The sequence below is a fragment of the Thamnophis elegans genome, chromosome 13 (genome assembly GCF_009769535.1).
Source record: "Thamnophis elegans isolate rThaEle1 chromosome 13, rThaEle1.pri, whole genome shotgun sequence".
In the NCBI taxonomy this organism is placed as follows: Eukaryota; Metazoa; Chordata; class Lepidosauria; order Squamata; family Colubridae; genus Thamnophis; species Thamnophis elegans.
Genome location: NC_045553.1, coordinates 17,051,735 through 17,066,434, shown reverse-complemented (window position 1 = coordinate 17,066,434; position 14,700 = coordinate 17,051,735). Strand labels below are relative to the sequence as shown.

Here is a 14,700-nt window from a genome sequence, read left to right as displayed (position 1 = left end):
TGATGGACACTGGTTGAGTTTGGTTCAGACAGTGAATTTTAGCAAGAGAGAGATCACAGGCATGTTGTTTTCCTTTCAGCAAACCTCTGAAACCCCACTAATATCGCCTTCTGAGATGCCGGGCCAGGCAGCTACAAAGAATATCTTGCAGGTATTATAACAATCTCTTATTTCGTTCAGACTCCTGTTGGAAACATTTCTGGCTATAGTGTTAGAGTATCAATAGAGCATTTTAATTATTCTAAAAACTTTTTATATGGTCCATAAGACATATAATAATCATGTAACATCTGTAAATTAAGAATGCAGCACTTGAAGACTGATTTAATTACTCTGACTGCATATGACTGAGTGGTGTTAGAACAGCTTTCTTCTCCACACCTCCCACTGTCATTCTTAGGAGTTTGAAATGTCGTCAGTGGACCCCAACACCTCAATACCTGTTTGTTTGGTGCATGTTTATTGGTAGGGGTTTCCAATGCCCTAAGCAGAGAGCTACAGTATGGGTGAGAATTGTAATTATACTGTCAGAAAAAGGCATAACTGGAGGTTTAAAAGAGCTGTGTTCTTCCCAAGGAGATCCTGGGGCCCTCCCCTTCTTGCAGGCAGACGTCCTCCAATGTCCTCAGCACCTTGATGGGGGGCTTGGAGCCTGTTCCCTCACTCCTTTCCCAGAGAGCCTCCTCTCCACCACAGCCTCCCATCTCACAGATGTTTCCCACTCGGGCTGCTTCAGCTGACTACTTGAGGCATCGCATCCCGTCTCCAGTTGGTGAGAAACGTTCCTGCTCAGGTAGTTTCTGTAACTCAGATGGTAGCCAGTCCATGTCTGAAGCATGACCCTCCTGTCAGGCCAACTCACAGAATGGATGGGACCTGGGTGGAATTTACCTGAGCTAGTCCTTCGCCCAGAATCCTGCTGTAGCATCCCAATAGGCTGCAGGTCCAGAGTAGCTGAATATTTCTGATTGGAATAAGCCAGACTCAGGTTCTAAATAATGTTTAGATCAATATCCAGCACAAATACAGAAGAAACTTCTTGGCTGGTTTCACTGTGTGTTGCTTTTGGGTGATTGGCGGAGACTGTGAGACTTGCCTTTCTGCCGACTGCTGTGTGTTTAACCATTTTAATGCATCAGAATTATAGTTTAAAAAAAATTTACTTGAGCAAATGGGTAATCCTTACCAGAATTAATTGCTAAAACGTCCTAGGTTTTCCACTTCTGTTTCCTGCAATCGGTAGCTCTCATTCTGTTTCACTAAGCAGGCTGGCATTCTGATCTCCTCCAGTGAAAAATGCTTGTTTTCAAACAAAATCCTACAGAAACTGCATTTTCCACCCAAGGAAAGAGCTCTTGTCTTATTGGTGAAATTTCTCATGATCTTATTCTAGGTTTTGGACCAGGGGCACAGCAGTTGCTTACTGATCCATTTCAGGGGATTCGAAAACCGGTGAGCCCAGCTGCTGCCACTGCTGCTCAGGTAAGGGAAGGAGCTGGCTCCTCTTCATCTCAGTTGACTTTGAGAGTGGAAGCACAATGCCAAAACCATTCATTGTGATCTAGAGCAGGTGTCTCCAACCTTGGGAAGACTTGTGGACTTCAACTTCCAGAACTCCTCAGCCAGCTTTGCATTGGGACTCTGGGAGTTGAAGTCCACAAGTCTTAAAGTTGCCACGGTTGGAGACCCCTGCTCTAGAGGAAACACTTCCATCCAACTGAGTAAAATGTTGTATTTTCAATGTGAAAACATTGCAGCTAAAATGTTCCTCCTGAATTTATATACAGAATAATTTGCCATGCGTTTCCTAATTCTGGAGGTCAGAGCATTTTGCTCTGGGAGGCCAATGTTTTAGAAAATGCTGGGAGGAGTGGAATGTCAAAAAGCACACACCAATAACCATTTTTTCCTGATTATTTAAGAGGATGATGACAATGGGGAAAACCTCATTTAATGGGATCCAAAAAATGAGAAGCAATGGGAAAAAGATAACCTACTTTAGAGTAGAATATGTAATGACTTGTTTACATATTTAGAGACTGTATTTGATAGTATTCACAGTGCCACAGCTCTGAGAGGTAGCCTTGGTTTAATTTAACCTATACACATGGGGTCTCCCTTAAGTGGAGGTAAATCCTGCAATACACCAGATGAAGTTAATGCAGGAGAAACAAGAATGTGGGGTAGCAAGACACTCTGCAGTGAGTGGTGTGCCTATTTTGTAATAGAAAATTGTGAAATAGCCAAAATCTGAAGGCATTAAAGACCAGTATCCACAGTCCCAATAGAGAGTAGTAGTAAAATGCCCCTTGTTTCAGTTCTTGGCTGATTGAAGCCTCCTTGATTTCAGATGAATCCTCTTGAGTTGCAGCAAGCTGCCTTAGAAGGTCTCTCTCTCCCACATGACTTAGCTATGCAAGTGCCAAATTTCTACCAACCTGGTTTTGGCAAACTACAGATGGATAAAAACCGAGATGGCTTCAGGAACCGGTGAGTTTAAATTTCAGACTGGAAGTTGGAAATGCTAGACAAATGTCAAACTGCCTGCCCACCTGCCTCAGTTTCTCCACTTTCAAAGTAAAGGGAAGCAAGAGGAGAAATCTGCTATTCCTTGCTGGGAAACCTTCAGCCAAGATTTTATTTCCTTGCAGGCCGAGAAAGATGTTCTAACATGAATTTCTGTTTGATAGGCAGCCGTGCATGACTCAGTCTCCTGCCTCTCTGGGGCTCCGAGGAAACACCTCTTCTCCTCCGACCACTGCTGCTTCCATCACTAGCATGGTCAGTGTCACACCAGCCATTGCAAAAATGTGGCAGCTTTTTGCTTTCAAGTTCTATATGATAGATGCAAGATTAAAAAAAGGATGTAATTTGAAAAGTTCAAACAAATAGAAGACAGATTTCCGTAGTGTGATTGAGGGGAGAGGGCTGGCAGCATTTTTCATTCTAATTCACCCTGATTATTTATGTTGTTTGTCTTAGATTATTATTATTGCATATATTGGGCCCATAAACATAACCAAAACTGGTTATTTGGGGACAAATATGTTAAATATTTATTGTTGGTTTATGCTTTTGCAGCTATCTCCTTCCTTTACTCCTACCTCAGTGATACGCAAGATGTATGAAAGCAAAGACAAGAGCAAAGATGAGCCCCATGCAGCCAAGTTGAAATCAAGTGAGAGAGAAGAAGGTCTGAGGACAACAGAAGGTAGGTTTGCTCAGATCTGTGTAAAGAGAAATGATTCCTAAAAGCCACTTCTAGAAAGGAAGAGCACATATGAAACTCTTGACCATTGGTCTTCCTAAAGTTAAGAAGTTTCTGAAGGGGACTTTTATCTAAGAGGAGAGCTCTTGGTAGCCTTGGCCATTGTCTCAAGATCTAGAGGGATTATGGGCACTAAGCAAATAACATCTCCAGACTTCCAGGAATGCTTTGATATATTGATAAATTATTCCTGGACTTGGGAACAAGACTATCCCTCTGGCTCCTCCTCCAACAAGACAATTGTCCACACGCTAGATCTCCTTACAGCCAGAGAACCCAGCTGTTTTTCTTCCTACTGTTTCACCCAAAGAATGAAAAAATGGGACAGCACAAAACTGCAGTTCTAGGCAAGGGAGGGTTGCAAGCACGCCTGGAGTCCTTGTGCTCTTGAGCTGACCTCCCTCCTTCCTGTTTTCCCTTGACTTCCAAGGGAAAAGAAGATTTCTTCACTCTGAGAAGAGGGTAGATCATGCCATTGCCCATGATGGTTGAGTTTGACTTCTTTTGTGTTCCTCTGCAGAGAGTCTTTTGCTATCCAGGTCCACTGATCATGTCGATCAAGAGAACTCGCCCTCTGTAGCTCCCAAACTAACATCCCTGCAGCGTTCCACGTGTCCCACCCCACTTTCTCAAGCCAACCGTTGCACCAAAGAGCAGGACTACAGGCCAAAGTCTTCTGGGAGGAAAACTCCTACAATGGCTTCTCCAGTTCCAGGGAACACTTTCCTCCGTCCAATCCACCAAGTTCCCCTGGTTCCTCACGTTCCAATGGTACGACCTGCTCATCAGTTGCCCCCAGGATTAGTCCAGAGGATGCTGGCACAAGGCATCCATCCACAGCACCTTCCTCCCCTGCTGCAAGCAGGTAAGCTCCAGCTTCACTCCTGATTGAAGGGGCCTCGTTGACCCGTCAGCCCTGGTGCCCATCCTTTTTAGATGGGGCTGTTCGGGCATTGCTGGAAGGCAGAAAGATTAGCACACATTTACACACACTCACACGCACAGAATCTTTTGATCTTACTGCAAGTTAGGAGTATGTTTTCTCAAAAGAGTAGTTACTGCATTTAGCTTATATATTCTGTTATACCTGGAAATTGTGTGAGTGGTATAAAAGTTGAGCAGCTGCGTCCAGTAGGGAGCCCAGTGTTTTCTGTTGTTCTCTACTAGCGTGCCATGCTTTCTGACAGGGCTGTGATAGTGGAGGCAGACTGCTGATGTTCATAACCACCAGGAAGTAGCTAAAGCTGCTGAATTTGCCTTGTGATGCAGCAGCTGTGGATGATTCATGTTTAACTTTCTGAAACTGACAAGGCAGCAGTTAAGAACTTTGCCACTCTCAGCTCACAGAGGGTTGTTCCGGAGTGCTGCTTCCTTTCATCCTTGTCTTGTTGGGAGCCCCCCCCCCCCCCCCGAGAGGCACCAATGTGAAAGTGCTAAGTGTGGAAGGTCCTTGCTTAAAAACAATACGATTCCATTCAACAGGTATGATTCCTCCTGGGGTTGACCTGTCTCACCTGCAGGGAGTACCTGCTCCCCTCCTTGGTCAACCATGCTACCCGTTAACCACAGCTGGTCACCCCCTCTTGAATCCTCGCTCAGCGACACCTTTGCAGCTGGCAATGATGCAGCAGCAACTACAGCGCTCAGGTAATGGGCCTCCCTTTGAGGAGTTCTAAATGTTCTTTTTGCCAAGGCCAGTCATGCACCACCTTCATCCCAGATCTATAACACAAGGTGGTTGGCCTCTCTCTCTCTCTCTCTTTCAGGCGCCGGTACACAAGGATCTGCTGTCGGGGTGCAAACCACTCCTCCCCCTGTGTCCTCTCGAACTGGACTGCCTCATATGCACTCGCAGCTTGACCATCGTGCCACTGCCCAGCGAAGTAGCTCTCCCGTAGGTCTCGCGAAGTGGTTTGGTTCTGACGTCTTACAACAGCCTCTCCCATCCATGCCTTCCAAAGTGATCAGCGTGGATGAGCTGGAATACCGGCAGTGAACAGCCTCGTTTTGGAGAGCAGGATCTGTGCTGCTTCTGACAAGAGCCGTCTCTCCTCGGGCAGCTGGCCTCTGCCGTGCTTCTCTCCTGTTTCTTTTGGGGTGCTTTGGTTTCAGCACTTGGTGCAGAGTTCTTTTTGGGGTGACTAAAAGCACGTGCCGCCTGCCCTGCTTCCATGTCTACATCAAGATTGAAAGGATTTATTATAGACTGAATAGTGAACCCTGAAAAAACTTGGATGCGAGACAGTACCAGAAGAATTCTGGAAGCATCTACTTTTTTTGTTTGGCTTTTTTTTTTTTGTAAAAATGTAGGAATGAAGTGCTGGTGACCTCTTGGGACAGAGGTGTCAGCCTTAAGGGTTCATCACTGGAAATTCTATGTACAGACCAATGTATGAACATCATTTTTGTATATATCCACGGGAGAGCTTTTTTGAACTTATACAGCTGTACATATAAGAGTAGCTAGTAAAAAGTTAAGCTTTAGTTTGTGTGCCTCTGGTTTGGATCTATTCACTGTACATGTGGGATGTGTATTAAAGGTGCCGCAGAAGTCAATTGTGCGTGAGCCAGGCTGACATGGCTTTGCCTCTTGTGTATCCCGGTCTTACTCCTCTGCATTCTGTTCTAGGCAAGTCACAAAAGTGGGGAAAGGCCACTAGGTACATACTGTATATTTTTGCAGAGCAGAGGAAAAGAAATTACTGTGATGAGATCTTAAAGCACCTGAAAAATGGGTTGCAAAATGATGATACCCTTCATAACGGCACACAAATTTAAGTACCATAGACCTTGCACCTGACTGTCATCTCTGCTGCAGCGTGGTGCATCTTCAGTGTTGCTGTTCACTAGAAAGTCAGACATAGCTACCCTTGAATGTCTACAACTGCTAGCAGTTACAGCAATTTGTTCTGCTGTGAAGTAACAGCCTTAAATCAGACACCTTCAGACCCAATCCAATCCAATCCTGAATTGTTCCACTTGGTGGCATGCTGTGTTAGCATTGATGACCCAGATCAGTTTAGATAAATGTCCTATAAATTGTGCCATGACCTCTCTGTGGGCCATCAGTGACTGAACACTTGAAGATTCTGTAACATGAACTTAGTCAGCAGAAGTGGTCACGGGTGTTGCCCCTGTAAGATTGTTACATCACTTTTTAAAAATGAAAACTTCCCCAGAATTCTTTCTGTAAATAAAGTAAATTCTATGAGCTTTCTGACTCTGTGTAAAGGGATGTAGGGGCATGTTTACGAAATTTGACTTCACCAAAACCAAAACAAAATTTTTGTGCGCTGCTTCAGTGCGCTGCTTAGAGAATTCAAAGGAATGGGTTAATTTCGGTCTGCTTGCCTAGAGACTGAATTGAAGAAATTTGGCCACGCCTCCATTTTCACTTGGCTGATCAGTTTTTTTCAATTCAGTTTGCCTAGCGAGACGTAATCACATTTCTCTCCTCATATTTACTTGATTTCCTCTTCCTTTGGATTTTCCTTTTGGGTAATTTTGTTGTGTGTTTATTAATCATTTCTTTCCAGGCTGTTTTTACTAAGTGTGCTGGTTTCCCCGGTCCGCCAGTTAGAACCGCCGCTACGAATTTCCTCTCTGGAGAGGAGGCGTTTTTCTGAACACAGCTGTGCGTTTTCAGGACAGCCCTCAAGGTTTCACTACTGTGCGGCTGTGAGTTCGGTGTGCCGTTCTCAGGCTCCGCTTTGGCATGCTCAGAGGCTTGATCTGCCATCCTCTAGTCGTTTGCCATTTGAATTCTGTGGGCGCAGGCTATGCAAAAGCTGTTAAGTGCCCTCATTGGCTGATTGGCTAATTCCCGGCCGTTGACTGTTGTCGCCAAGCGCGCCCCTCTACTGCGCAGCTATTGGCTGTTTCCTTTGGTGCTAAACGAGCTGATCTGTTGCATCGGCCATTTTGGTTGCAAGTTGATCTCATTGCGAGCAAACTGCCGAGCTGATCACAAGCGTGATTGAGATCTCACTCTGCACACTTGGTTCAAAACCTTTGCCGTGGATGCGGAAACCTTTGTGGGTACCTCACTTCAGCCTTCTTGAGCACTAGGATCGCAGGGGCCCCAGTCAGGTTTGCCTGTCCCTTTACCTGTTTTGCCACTTGTGCCTTGCTAGTTATGGCGGAGTGATCCACTGGCTTGCCCTCTGGGGAAGGTATCTCCCCTGGGAGTTCCCCTTTAGCTGCTTCCCCGTCGCCCAGGGTAGAGAGAGCTACCACCAGGGCCGCGACTAATAAATCCAGGGCCAAATCCAAATCGACAGCTGCCGATAAGGGCACGAAGGACAAACACCAGGCGTTGAGCAAGCACTCCGCCAAAGGCCAGACAGCATGGGATGCAGCCTCTCCCACCCACCCCATCACCATTACAATTGGAGGGCCTACCCTCCTTGCCTACTCAAGGGTCCCCTTTGCGCATGACCAGGGATTGGTTCCCTGATAGCATCCATGTGCAGGGCCTTTTGGCTGAGGATGTAGCCTGCATCCGGGATCCACACCATGTGCTTCTGACTTGAGCATGGCACCAAGTTCCCAAGCCAGGCAATCCACCCCAGAAGGAAGGCATGCTCCTCCTGAGGCAACCATTACCCCCACTGCTGCGGGGCTCCGTGGGGAGGATGGTCAAATCATGAGCCTCCCCAGGGAATTCGGGGACCTCATTTCTGCAGCCATTTTCCAAGGGATGGAATCCGAACTCCGCAGGAGGTTTAAAGGCATGAGACCTTCCTCCAGGTCTACTTCAGGACGTGTTAGGGACTCTCCTCCTCCTCCTTTTATCATCCATCCATAGCGAGGACTCACTTTTGGGTGATGAAGAACAAGGGGATCAAGAATTGTCTGATGATGAGAGTGGGCCCCAGGACACTCCCCTTCCCGGTGACCCATTCAGGCCGGCTGTTTAAATCCTTACTATTCAAAGCTGGATACTTGAGAGACCGCCTTCTGCCAATTACCTCCCTGCGACCAATAAGATCCCATAGATTAGGCCTCCTCCGTATTCCATCAGCCAGCCAGTGTCGGCTGGCAACTACAAGGAGGAGGGCCTTCTCAGTAGTAGCCCCGACCCTTTGGAACGAACTCCCCGTGGAGATTCGTACCCTCTCCACCGTCCAGGCCTTCCGCATAGCCCTTAAGAACTGGCTAGCCCGTCAGGCCTGGGGACAAGGTTAGCTGCCCCTCCCGAATGAAGAATGTATGTTGTTGAATATTTTATTATATGTTTCTCTGTTAATGTTTGTCTTCCCCCTCCCTTGATTTTATGTGAGCCGCCCTGAGTCCCCTCAGGGAAAAGGGCGGCCTACAAATATTAATAAAATACAAAATACAAATACAAAGCCAGAGCCACAGCTAACATGGACAACAAGGGAGCCCCAGTTGAACCCTCCTTGGGCCTTGATTCCATGGAATGTCTGTTCGCGAAACCGGTTCAGGAACAGGAAGTCAGTCCTTCACCTAAGTTGTTTTTAGATGTGATTCAGAGGCAGTGGGCTCAACCAGCAGCTGTTCCCCCGCCAAGTAACAATGACAAATGCCTGTGTGGTCCAGGTCCAGACCTGGAGGGGCTCCTTCAGTTGCCGTCTGTGGATCCGCCCGTAGCAACCTTGACTTCCCCTGCCATTGTCCCTTCAGATACTTCTGAAGGCTTGAAGTCTGAGGACCGCAAGGCAGAACAGACCTTCCGCAAGAAACATCAGGCGGCCTCATGGGCGATTAGGGCAGCCATGGCTGCGTCCTTTTTCAATAGGACATCGCTAGTTTGGCTTAGACAATTGCAGGCTAGATTGTCCCCTGAGGACGTCCATCTCCACCAGGATGTCAACAAACTGGTGGCGGCCTTAGAATTCTCTGCTGATGCCACATTGGCCGCAGCCAAATTTGCATCCAGAGCTATGACTACTACTGCACCTCCCGTTGTTTGCTTTGGCTTTGCCACTGGCGAGCCGATCTGCGTTCAAAATGGCGTTTAGCTTCTTCCCCCTTTAAACGGGGGAAGCTCTTTGGTGAGGTGTTAGATTCCATTCTCATTGAGAATTGGGATAAGAAGAAGGTTCTTCCCTCAGTCCAACGCTGAGCAGATTGTAGGGCTCAACCTTATTTCTGTAGGCAGCCCTTTTGGGGGGACTCGGGGTCAGCTGGACCCAAGTACCCCAGAACCTACTATCAGGGTCCTGATAGAACCCAGGACAGGTCTGGGTATAGAGATAAATCAAGACAACAACGACAGCCCCAGCAGCAACAGCAGCAGTCCCAATCCCGCCATGGAAACGAGGAGCCGGTTACTGACCTTTCCATCGGTACCGCTGACTCCCAGGTTGGTATTCCCATTGGTGGGCATCTCAAACACTTCATCCACCGATGGGAACAGTCAACTTTGGACGCTTGGGTTCTTCAAACCGTGCAGATCGGCCTCACTCTAGAGTTTCTTTCCACTCCCCCAAGAAGGTTCGTCAGGTGCACAATTCCGAGGTACAGGTTCAGGAGGGCTCTCATGGATGCCGAGATTCAACACCTGCTGGACATTTGTGCCATCGAACCAGTCCCACCCAACCAGGAATGGAGGGGTTTCTACTCCATCCTGTTTCTAGTGCCCAAGAACTCGGGTGGGGGGGTGGAGGGCGATACTAGATCTCAAGAGGCTGAACGTGTACCTGGGGTACAAGCATTTCAAAATGCAGTCATTGCAAACCATCTTGGGTTGCATTTGCCAGGGAGACTACCTAACATCGGTAGAAATCAAAAAGGCATATCTTCATGTGCCCATTCGACACTCACACCGGAAGTTCCTTCGCTTCTCGTACACAGGGCGCCATTTTCAATATCTAGCCTTGCCATTCAGGCTTTCGTCAGCCCCAAGGACATTTACCAAGCTGTTGGCCACGGTGATGGCGCATCTCAGATCCTGCCCCGTCAGACTTCTAGCCTATCTCGATGTCCTGATCCAATCCGCACCTCCAGAGCAGGGACGTTGGGATCTTCAAGCGACAATTCGGTTGCTGCAGCTCCATGGTAAATATGGACAAAAGTCAATTGATTCCAGCCACATCCCTGATATATCTCTGGATGCTAATAGACACTGTTCAACGTCAGGTGTCCCTGTCACCTGACCGTTGCACCAGTATTCGAGCTCTGGTGACCCAGGTATAGACCCAGAGATCAGTATACCTTTCATTGCTATACACATTACTTGGGAAGCTGATCTCATGCATAGGGATTGTTCCATGGGCCCCACTCCATGCCTGCCATCTCCAATGGTTCCTCCTCCCACATCAGAGGGGGCACAGGGGCATCCCGGACATCACAGTGTGACTGTCCTCCAAGGTGATCTGATCTCTCTACTGGTGGAACTCCTCTGCCTTGCTGAAGGGCTGTCTGTTCAGAGAGCCAGATCAGATCACAATCACAACCGATGCCAGCTTATACGGTTGGGGCGCTCACACTCAAGAGCGAGTAGCCCAGGGACATTGGAGCCCCCAAGACTTGACAAACAGCAAGGGGAGGGGCCGATGCTGTGACGAGACGACGCGTGATCTCAAAGCTCTGAGATCGCACTCGACACTTTTATTGCTGGGGGGGTTTCCAATGGACCTAAATCATCCCGAAAAGATGGTGAACAGGAAGATTTCATCTTGCTGATCTCAGGATATCGCAAAATCTCCGAGAAAAGCAGGGAAAAAGTCTTCGGCTGGCAATAAAAATTCCAGTCCATCAAGGCTGACAAAGTCAGGGCAATATGGAGGAGAAGTGTTAAGCTAGTGAGAAACCTTTATTGTTTTAAAAAAAACGGACTGCCTACAAAATTTAAAAACTAACTTAAATCAAAGAATAGAAGAACTTAACGGCGATTTTGATTTTTGTAATGGTTCTGGACAGTGGTTATCTTACTTTCTAAATGTTATTTACATGGATTGATTCTAAGTAAATCTTTTCAAATGGATGGATTACCCTAACATTTCTTCTGACTCTCTATAAGCTACAAATTGGCTGTTTACATCTCGACACTTTTATTGCTTGGCTGTTCTGGCTTAAGATCTGATACGAGTGTACAGCTGTTCCTTTGTAGTTTGTTTTCACTTGCGAATGTTTCAATCTTGCTGAGCTTCTAAGAAAAAAATACAACTGCGTATAAACATGGCGTCTCTTCAAGCATCTCTTCAAGCGATACTTTTAGCTTTGAAGAGGGTGTTTGATACAGAGGAAAGAATTGAGACAAAATTGGACTATTTGGTGCATTTGGCAACAAAATGTGATGAAAAAACTGAGGATGTTCATCAAATACAAAATAAGAAGATGGAAATTCAAAAAATTGAAATGGAAGAGTTTGATCCTGTTGATATTCGTGGCAATTGGTTTATTTCTGAGGGAAGAAAGAATGGAATATTCGAAGAGGAATTAAATGGAGAGAAAACTTATTTCAAAGGACAGGACATAGAAGAAGAAAGCATTAAAGAACTTATGGACTATGAAATACTATTTGCAAAATATTTGATAATACTGCTGAGAATTAAAGATAAACTGACAAAAGAAACAGAAGGAGGGCGTCAACATTGTATGAGAGATACTACAAACAAGAAGGTGCAAAGAGGACTTCGTACAGACTTGTTTAAAAAGATGTTTGGAGAATTGGATCCACAAATGGCAGTAGATATAAGATTGTTTTGTTATTGGAGAGATACAGGTTGATAGATTGAGCCAGGTTGAGCCAAGGTGGCGCAGTGGTTAAATGCAGCACTGCAGGCTACTGCTAGATCAGCAGGTCAGCGGTTCAAATCTCACCGGCTCAGGGTTGACTCAGCCTTCCATCCTTCTGAGGTGGGTAAAATGAGGACCCAGATTGTTGGGGGCAATATGCTGACTCTCTGTAAACCGCTTAGAGAGGCCTGAAAGGCCTATGAAGCGGTATATAAGTCTACTGCTATAGATGGAAGAGTATAATTCAAAATTAGCTAAATTTAGTTAAATCCAGTGATAATAGGTATAGTTAAATAAAAATTGATAATGATAATAATGTATACAATGTTGAGCTGTTATGATAAGTAATAATTGGATATGAGAAGGGAAGGTTAGAAATATTTTTGGACTATATATAAAGATTATTAATAACAATAATAATAAAAAAACAAAATTAGACACAGTCAAGTTTTAACTAATTGGGGGAAAATGTTATGATATAGGATATAGTTAAATAAAGAAAGGATAATGATAATAAATTATATACATGGAGGATTAGAAAATTTTGGTATTAAATATTATGGATGTTTAGCTAAAACAGGATATAAGGATTTAATGTTAATGGAGGATTTTACAAATAAGTAAATGAAATGCCAGCATGTGGTTATGTATTAAATCTTGGTATATTTTAGGATGAAGGACGTTTAAATAACTATAGTCAAATAAAAGTGGAGGTATGATGATGGTAATATAATAAATATTTGAGTTAAGATATTTGAATTAATATGAATTATATTTGATGATGGTGGAAGAGATGCACAAAAGCCTTTTGTAACCAGCTGATACACTTTTTACTGTATGTAAAGAAGGAGGAGTTGTATGTTTGTTTAGAAAATAAAATAAAAATAATAAAAAAAAATCAACTGGATAGAACTTTGGGCCATTCAGGGACCTGCTGGCGAGGCGGCACATGTTGATCCTCACTGACAACATAGCCACCAAAGCACACATCAACTGCCAGGAAGGCACGCATTCTAAGAGCCTGATGCTGGAGGCACAGGCACTGTGCCTGTGGGCGGAGTCCCATATGTTATCCATCAGGGCGGATCACATTTCTGGCTTGGCAAACGTACAGGCGGATTGGCTGAGTCGCAAGACTGTGAATCAGGCGGAGTGGAGACTCTACCCAGATTTGTTCCAGGAAATGACTCACTATGCCGATACTGGAACTCTTTGAATCCCCCACCAACACTCACCTACCTCATTTCTTCAGCTGATTCCGGACTCCCGGGGCAGAAGGGATCGATGCCCTCCGGTGCCCATGGCCACGGGGACTGCTATATGTGTTCCAGCCTCTTCTGCTCATCACGAGGGTAATTCGCAAGATCTTGATGAAACAGGTAGAGGTGCTGATGGTGGCACCACACTGGCCCCGCAGAACCTGGTTCGCCGATCTGACCAGTCTGTCCATCGCTCCATCCTGGAGGATCCCGGACAACAGGGTAGTCTCACCCAAGGTGCCCTCCTACACCCGGACCCTCAGTGATTCCAATTGGCCGTTTAGCCATTGAAGGGGACATACTGAGATGGGACTTTTTAGAGCGGGTCATCCATACCATCCAAGCGGCCAGGCGGCCATCCACTACGCGGGTCTACAGCGCGACGTGGTCAGCCTTCTGTAGGCGGTGCCATCCCCTGGGGATTGCCCCAAGATCGGCTTCGCTCCCTCAAGTCCTGGAATTCCTCCAGCTGGCCCTGAACACCCTATGAAGACAGATGACGGCGCTTGCCATGGTGCTCCACGGAGGCGCAGGTCATTCACTGACACACCATCCCAGGGTTTGAGGCTTTCTGAGAGGTGCTGCCAACCTCAGACCTCCAACAGTTCATCGTTATCCGTCGTGCGAACTTCAGTTGTATTTGAAGCCCTGACATCTGCACCGTTTGAACCACTCTGTTCCATTAGTCTATGTCTACTGACTCTGAAAGTAGCCTTTCTTGTAGTGATAACCTCAGCTCGGAGAATCTCAGAACTAGCAGTCCTATCAGTGCACAGCAACATCTGTATTTTCCACCCAAACAGAGTGGTCCTGCGCCTTGATCCTTCCTTCCTCACAAAGATCAACTCCTGGTTCCATCGGGCCCAGAAGTTGGTGTTACCTGACTTTTGCCCCCGTCCGACGCACTCCTGCGAATGGAAATGGCATCATCTCGACGTATGACGAGCCCTTTGATGCTACATCAAGCACATGGCATCTTTCTGGCGATCAGAGGCGCTCTGTGGCCTTCCTTCCAGGTTCCATGGGCCAGGTTTCATCCACCACGATTGGAAGATGGCTGAAGGCCTGCATCGCCAAGGCCTATGAGGTACAGAGCCACCCACCACCCCGACACATCACGGTCCACTCAACGCGCAGAACAGCCACGACTACGGCCTGGGCCACACAAGCCTCTGTCAAGGAAATTTGTAGGGCAGCATTGTGATAATCTCCGTAACCCTTCATCAGGCACTACAAGTTAGGCAGCTATGCTTCAGCTGAAGCTGCCTTCGGACGCCAGGTTTTGCAGTCAGTTCACTTGGACACTGGATCCCTGGACCGGACTTCTACTACCCTTAGGTCAGTATGCTTAGGCATATCCCATTCCTTTGGATTTTCTAAGCAGTGCACTGGAGAATAACAGTTGTACTTACCTGAACGGTCGTTCTCAGTGCGCTGCGTGAGAATCCAACCCCACCCATACACGAG

The 14,700-nt window shown here is 46.4% G+C and overlaps 1 protein-coding gene across 4 annotated transcripts in view; it reads left to right on the top strand.

Annotated features, from left to right (window-relative positions):
- EIF4ENIF1 (eukaryotic translation initiation factor 4E nuclear import factor 1) overlaps positions 1-6,480 on the top strand; it is a 28,338-nt gene extending 21,858 nt beyond the window's left edge. For all 4 annotated transcript variants that reach the window (XM_032229035.1, XM_032229036.1, XM_032229037.1 and 1 more), the window contains 9 exons: positions 80-151; positions 577-772; positions 1,394-1,482; positions 2,351-2,490; positions 2,691-2,781; positions 3,082-3,211; positions 3,789-4,133; positions 4,751-4,915; positions 5,035-6,480. In XM_032229035.1, the coding sequence (XP_032084926.1) occupies positions 80-151; positions 577-772; positions 1,394-1,482; positions 2,351-2,490; positions 2,691-2,781; positions 3,082-3,211; positions 3,789-4,133; positions 4,751-4,915; positions 5,035-5,264 (1,458 nt within the window). In that variant the 3' untranslated portion in view covers positions 5,265-6,480. The remainder of the gene's footprint in view (positions 1-79; positions 152-576; positions 773-1,393; positions 1,483-2,350; positions 2,491-2,690; positions 2,782-3,081; positions 3,212-3,788; positions 4,134-4,750; positions 4,916-5,034) is intronic.
- Positions 6,481-14,700: the final 8,220 nt, after the last annotated feature.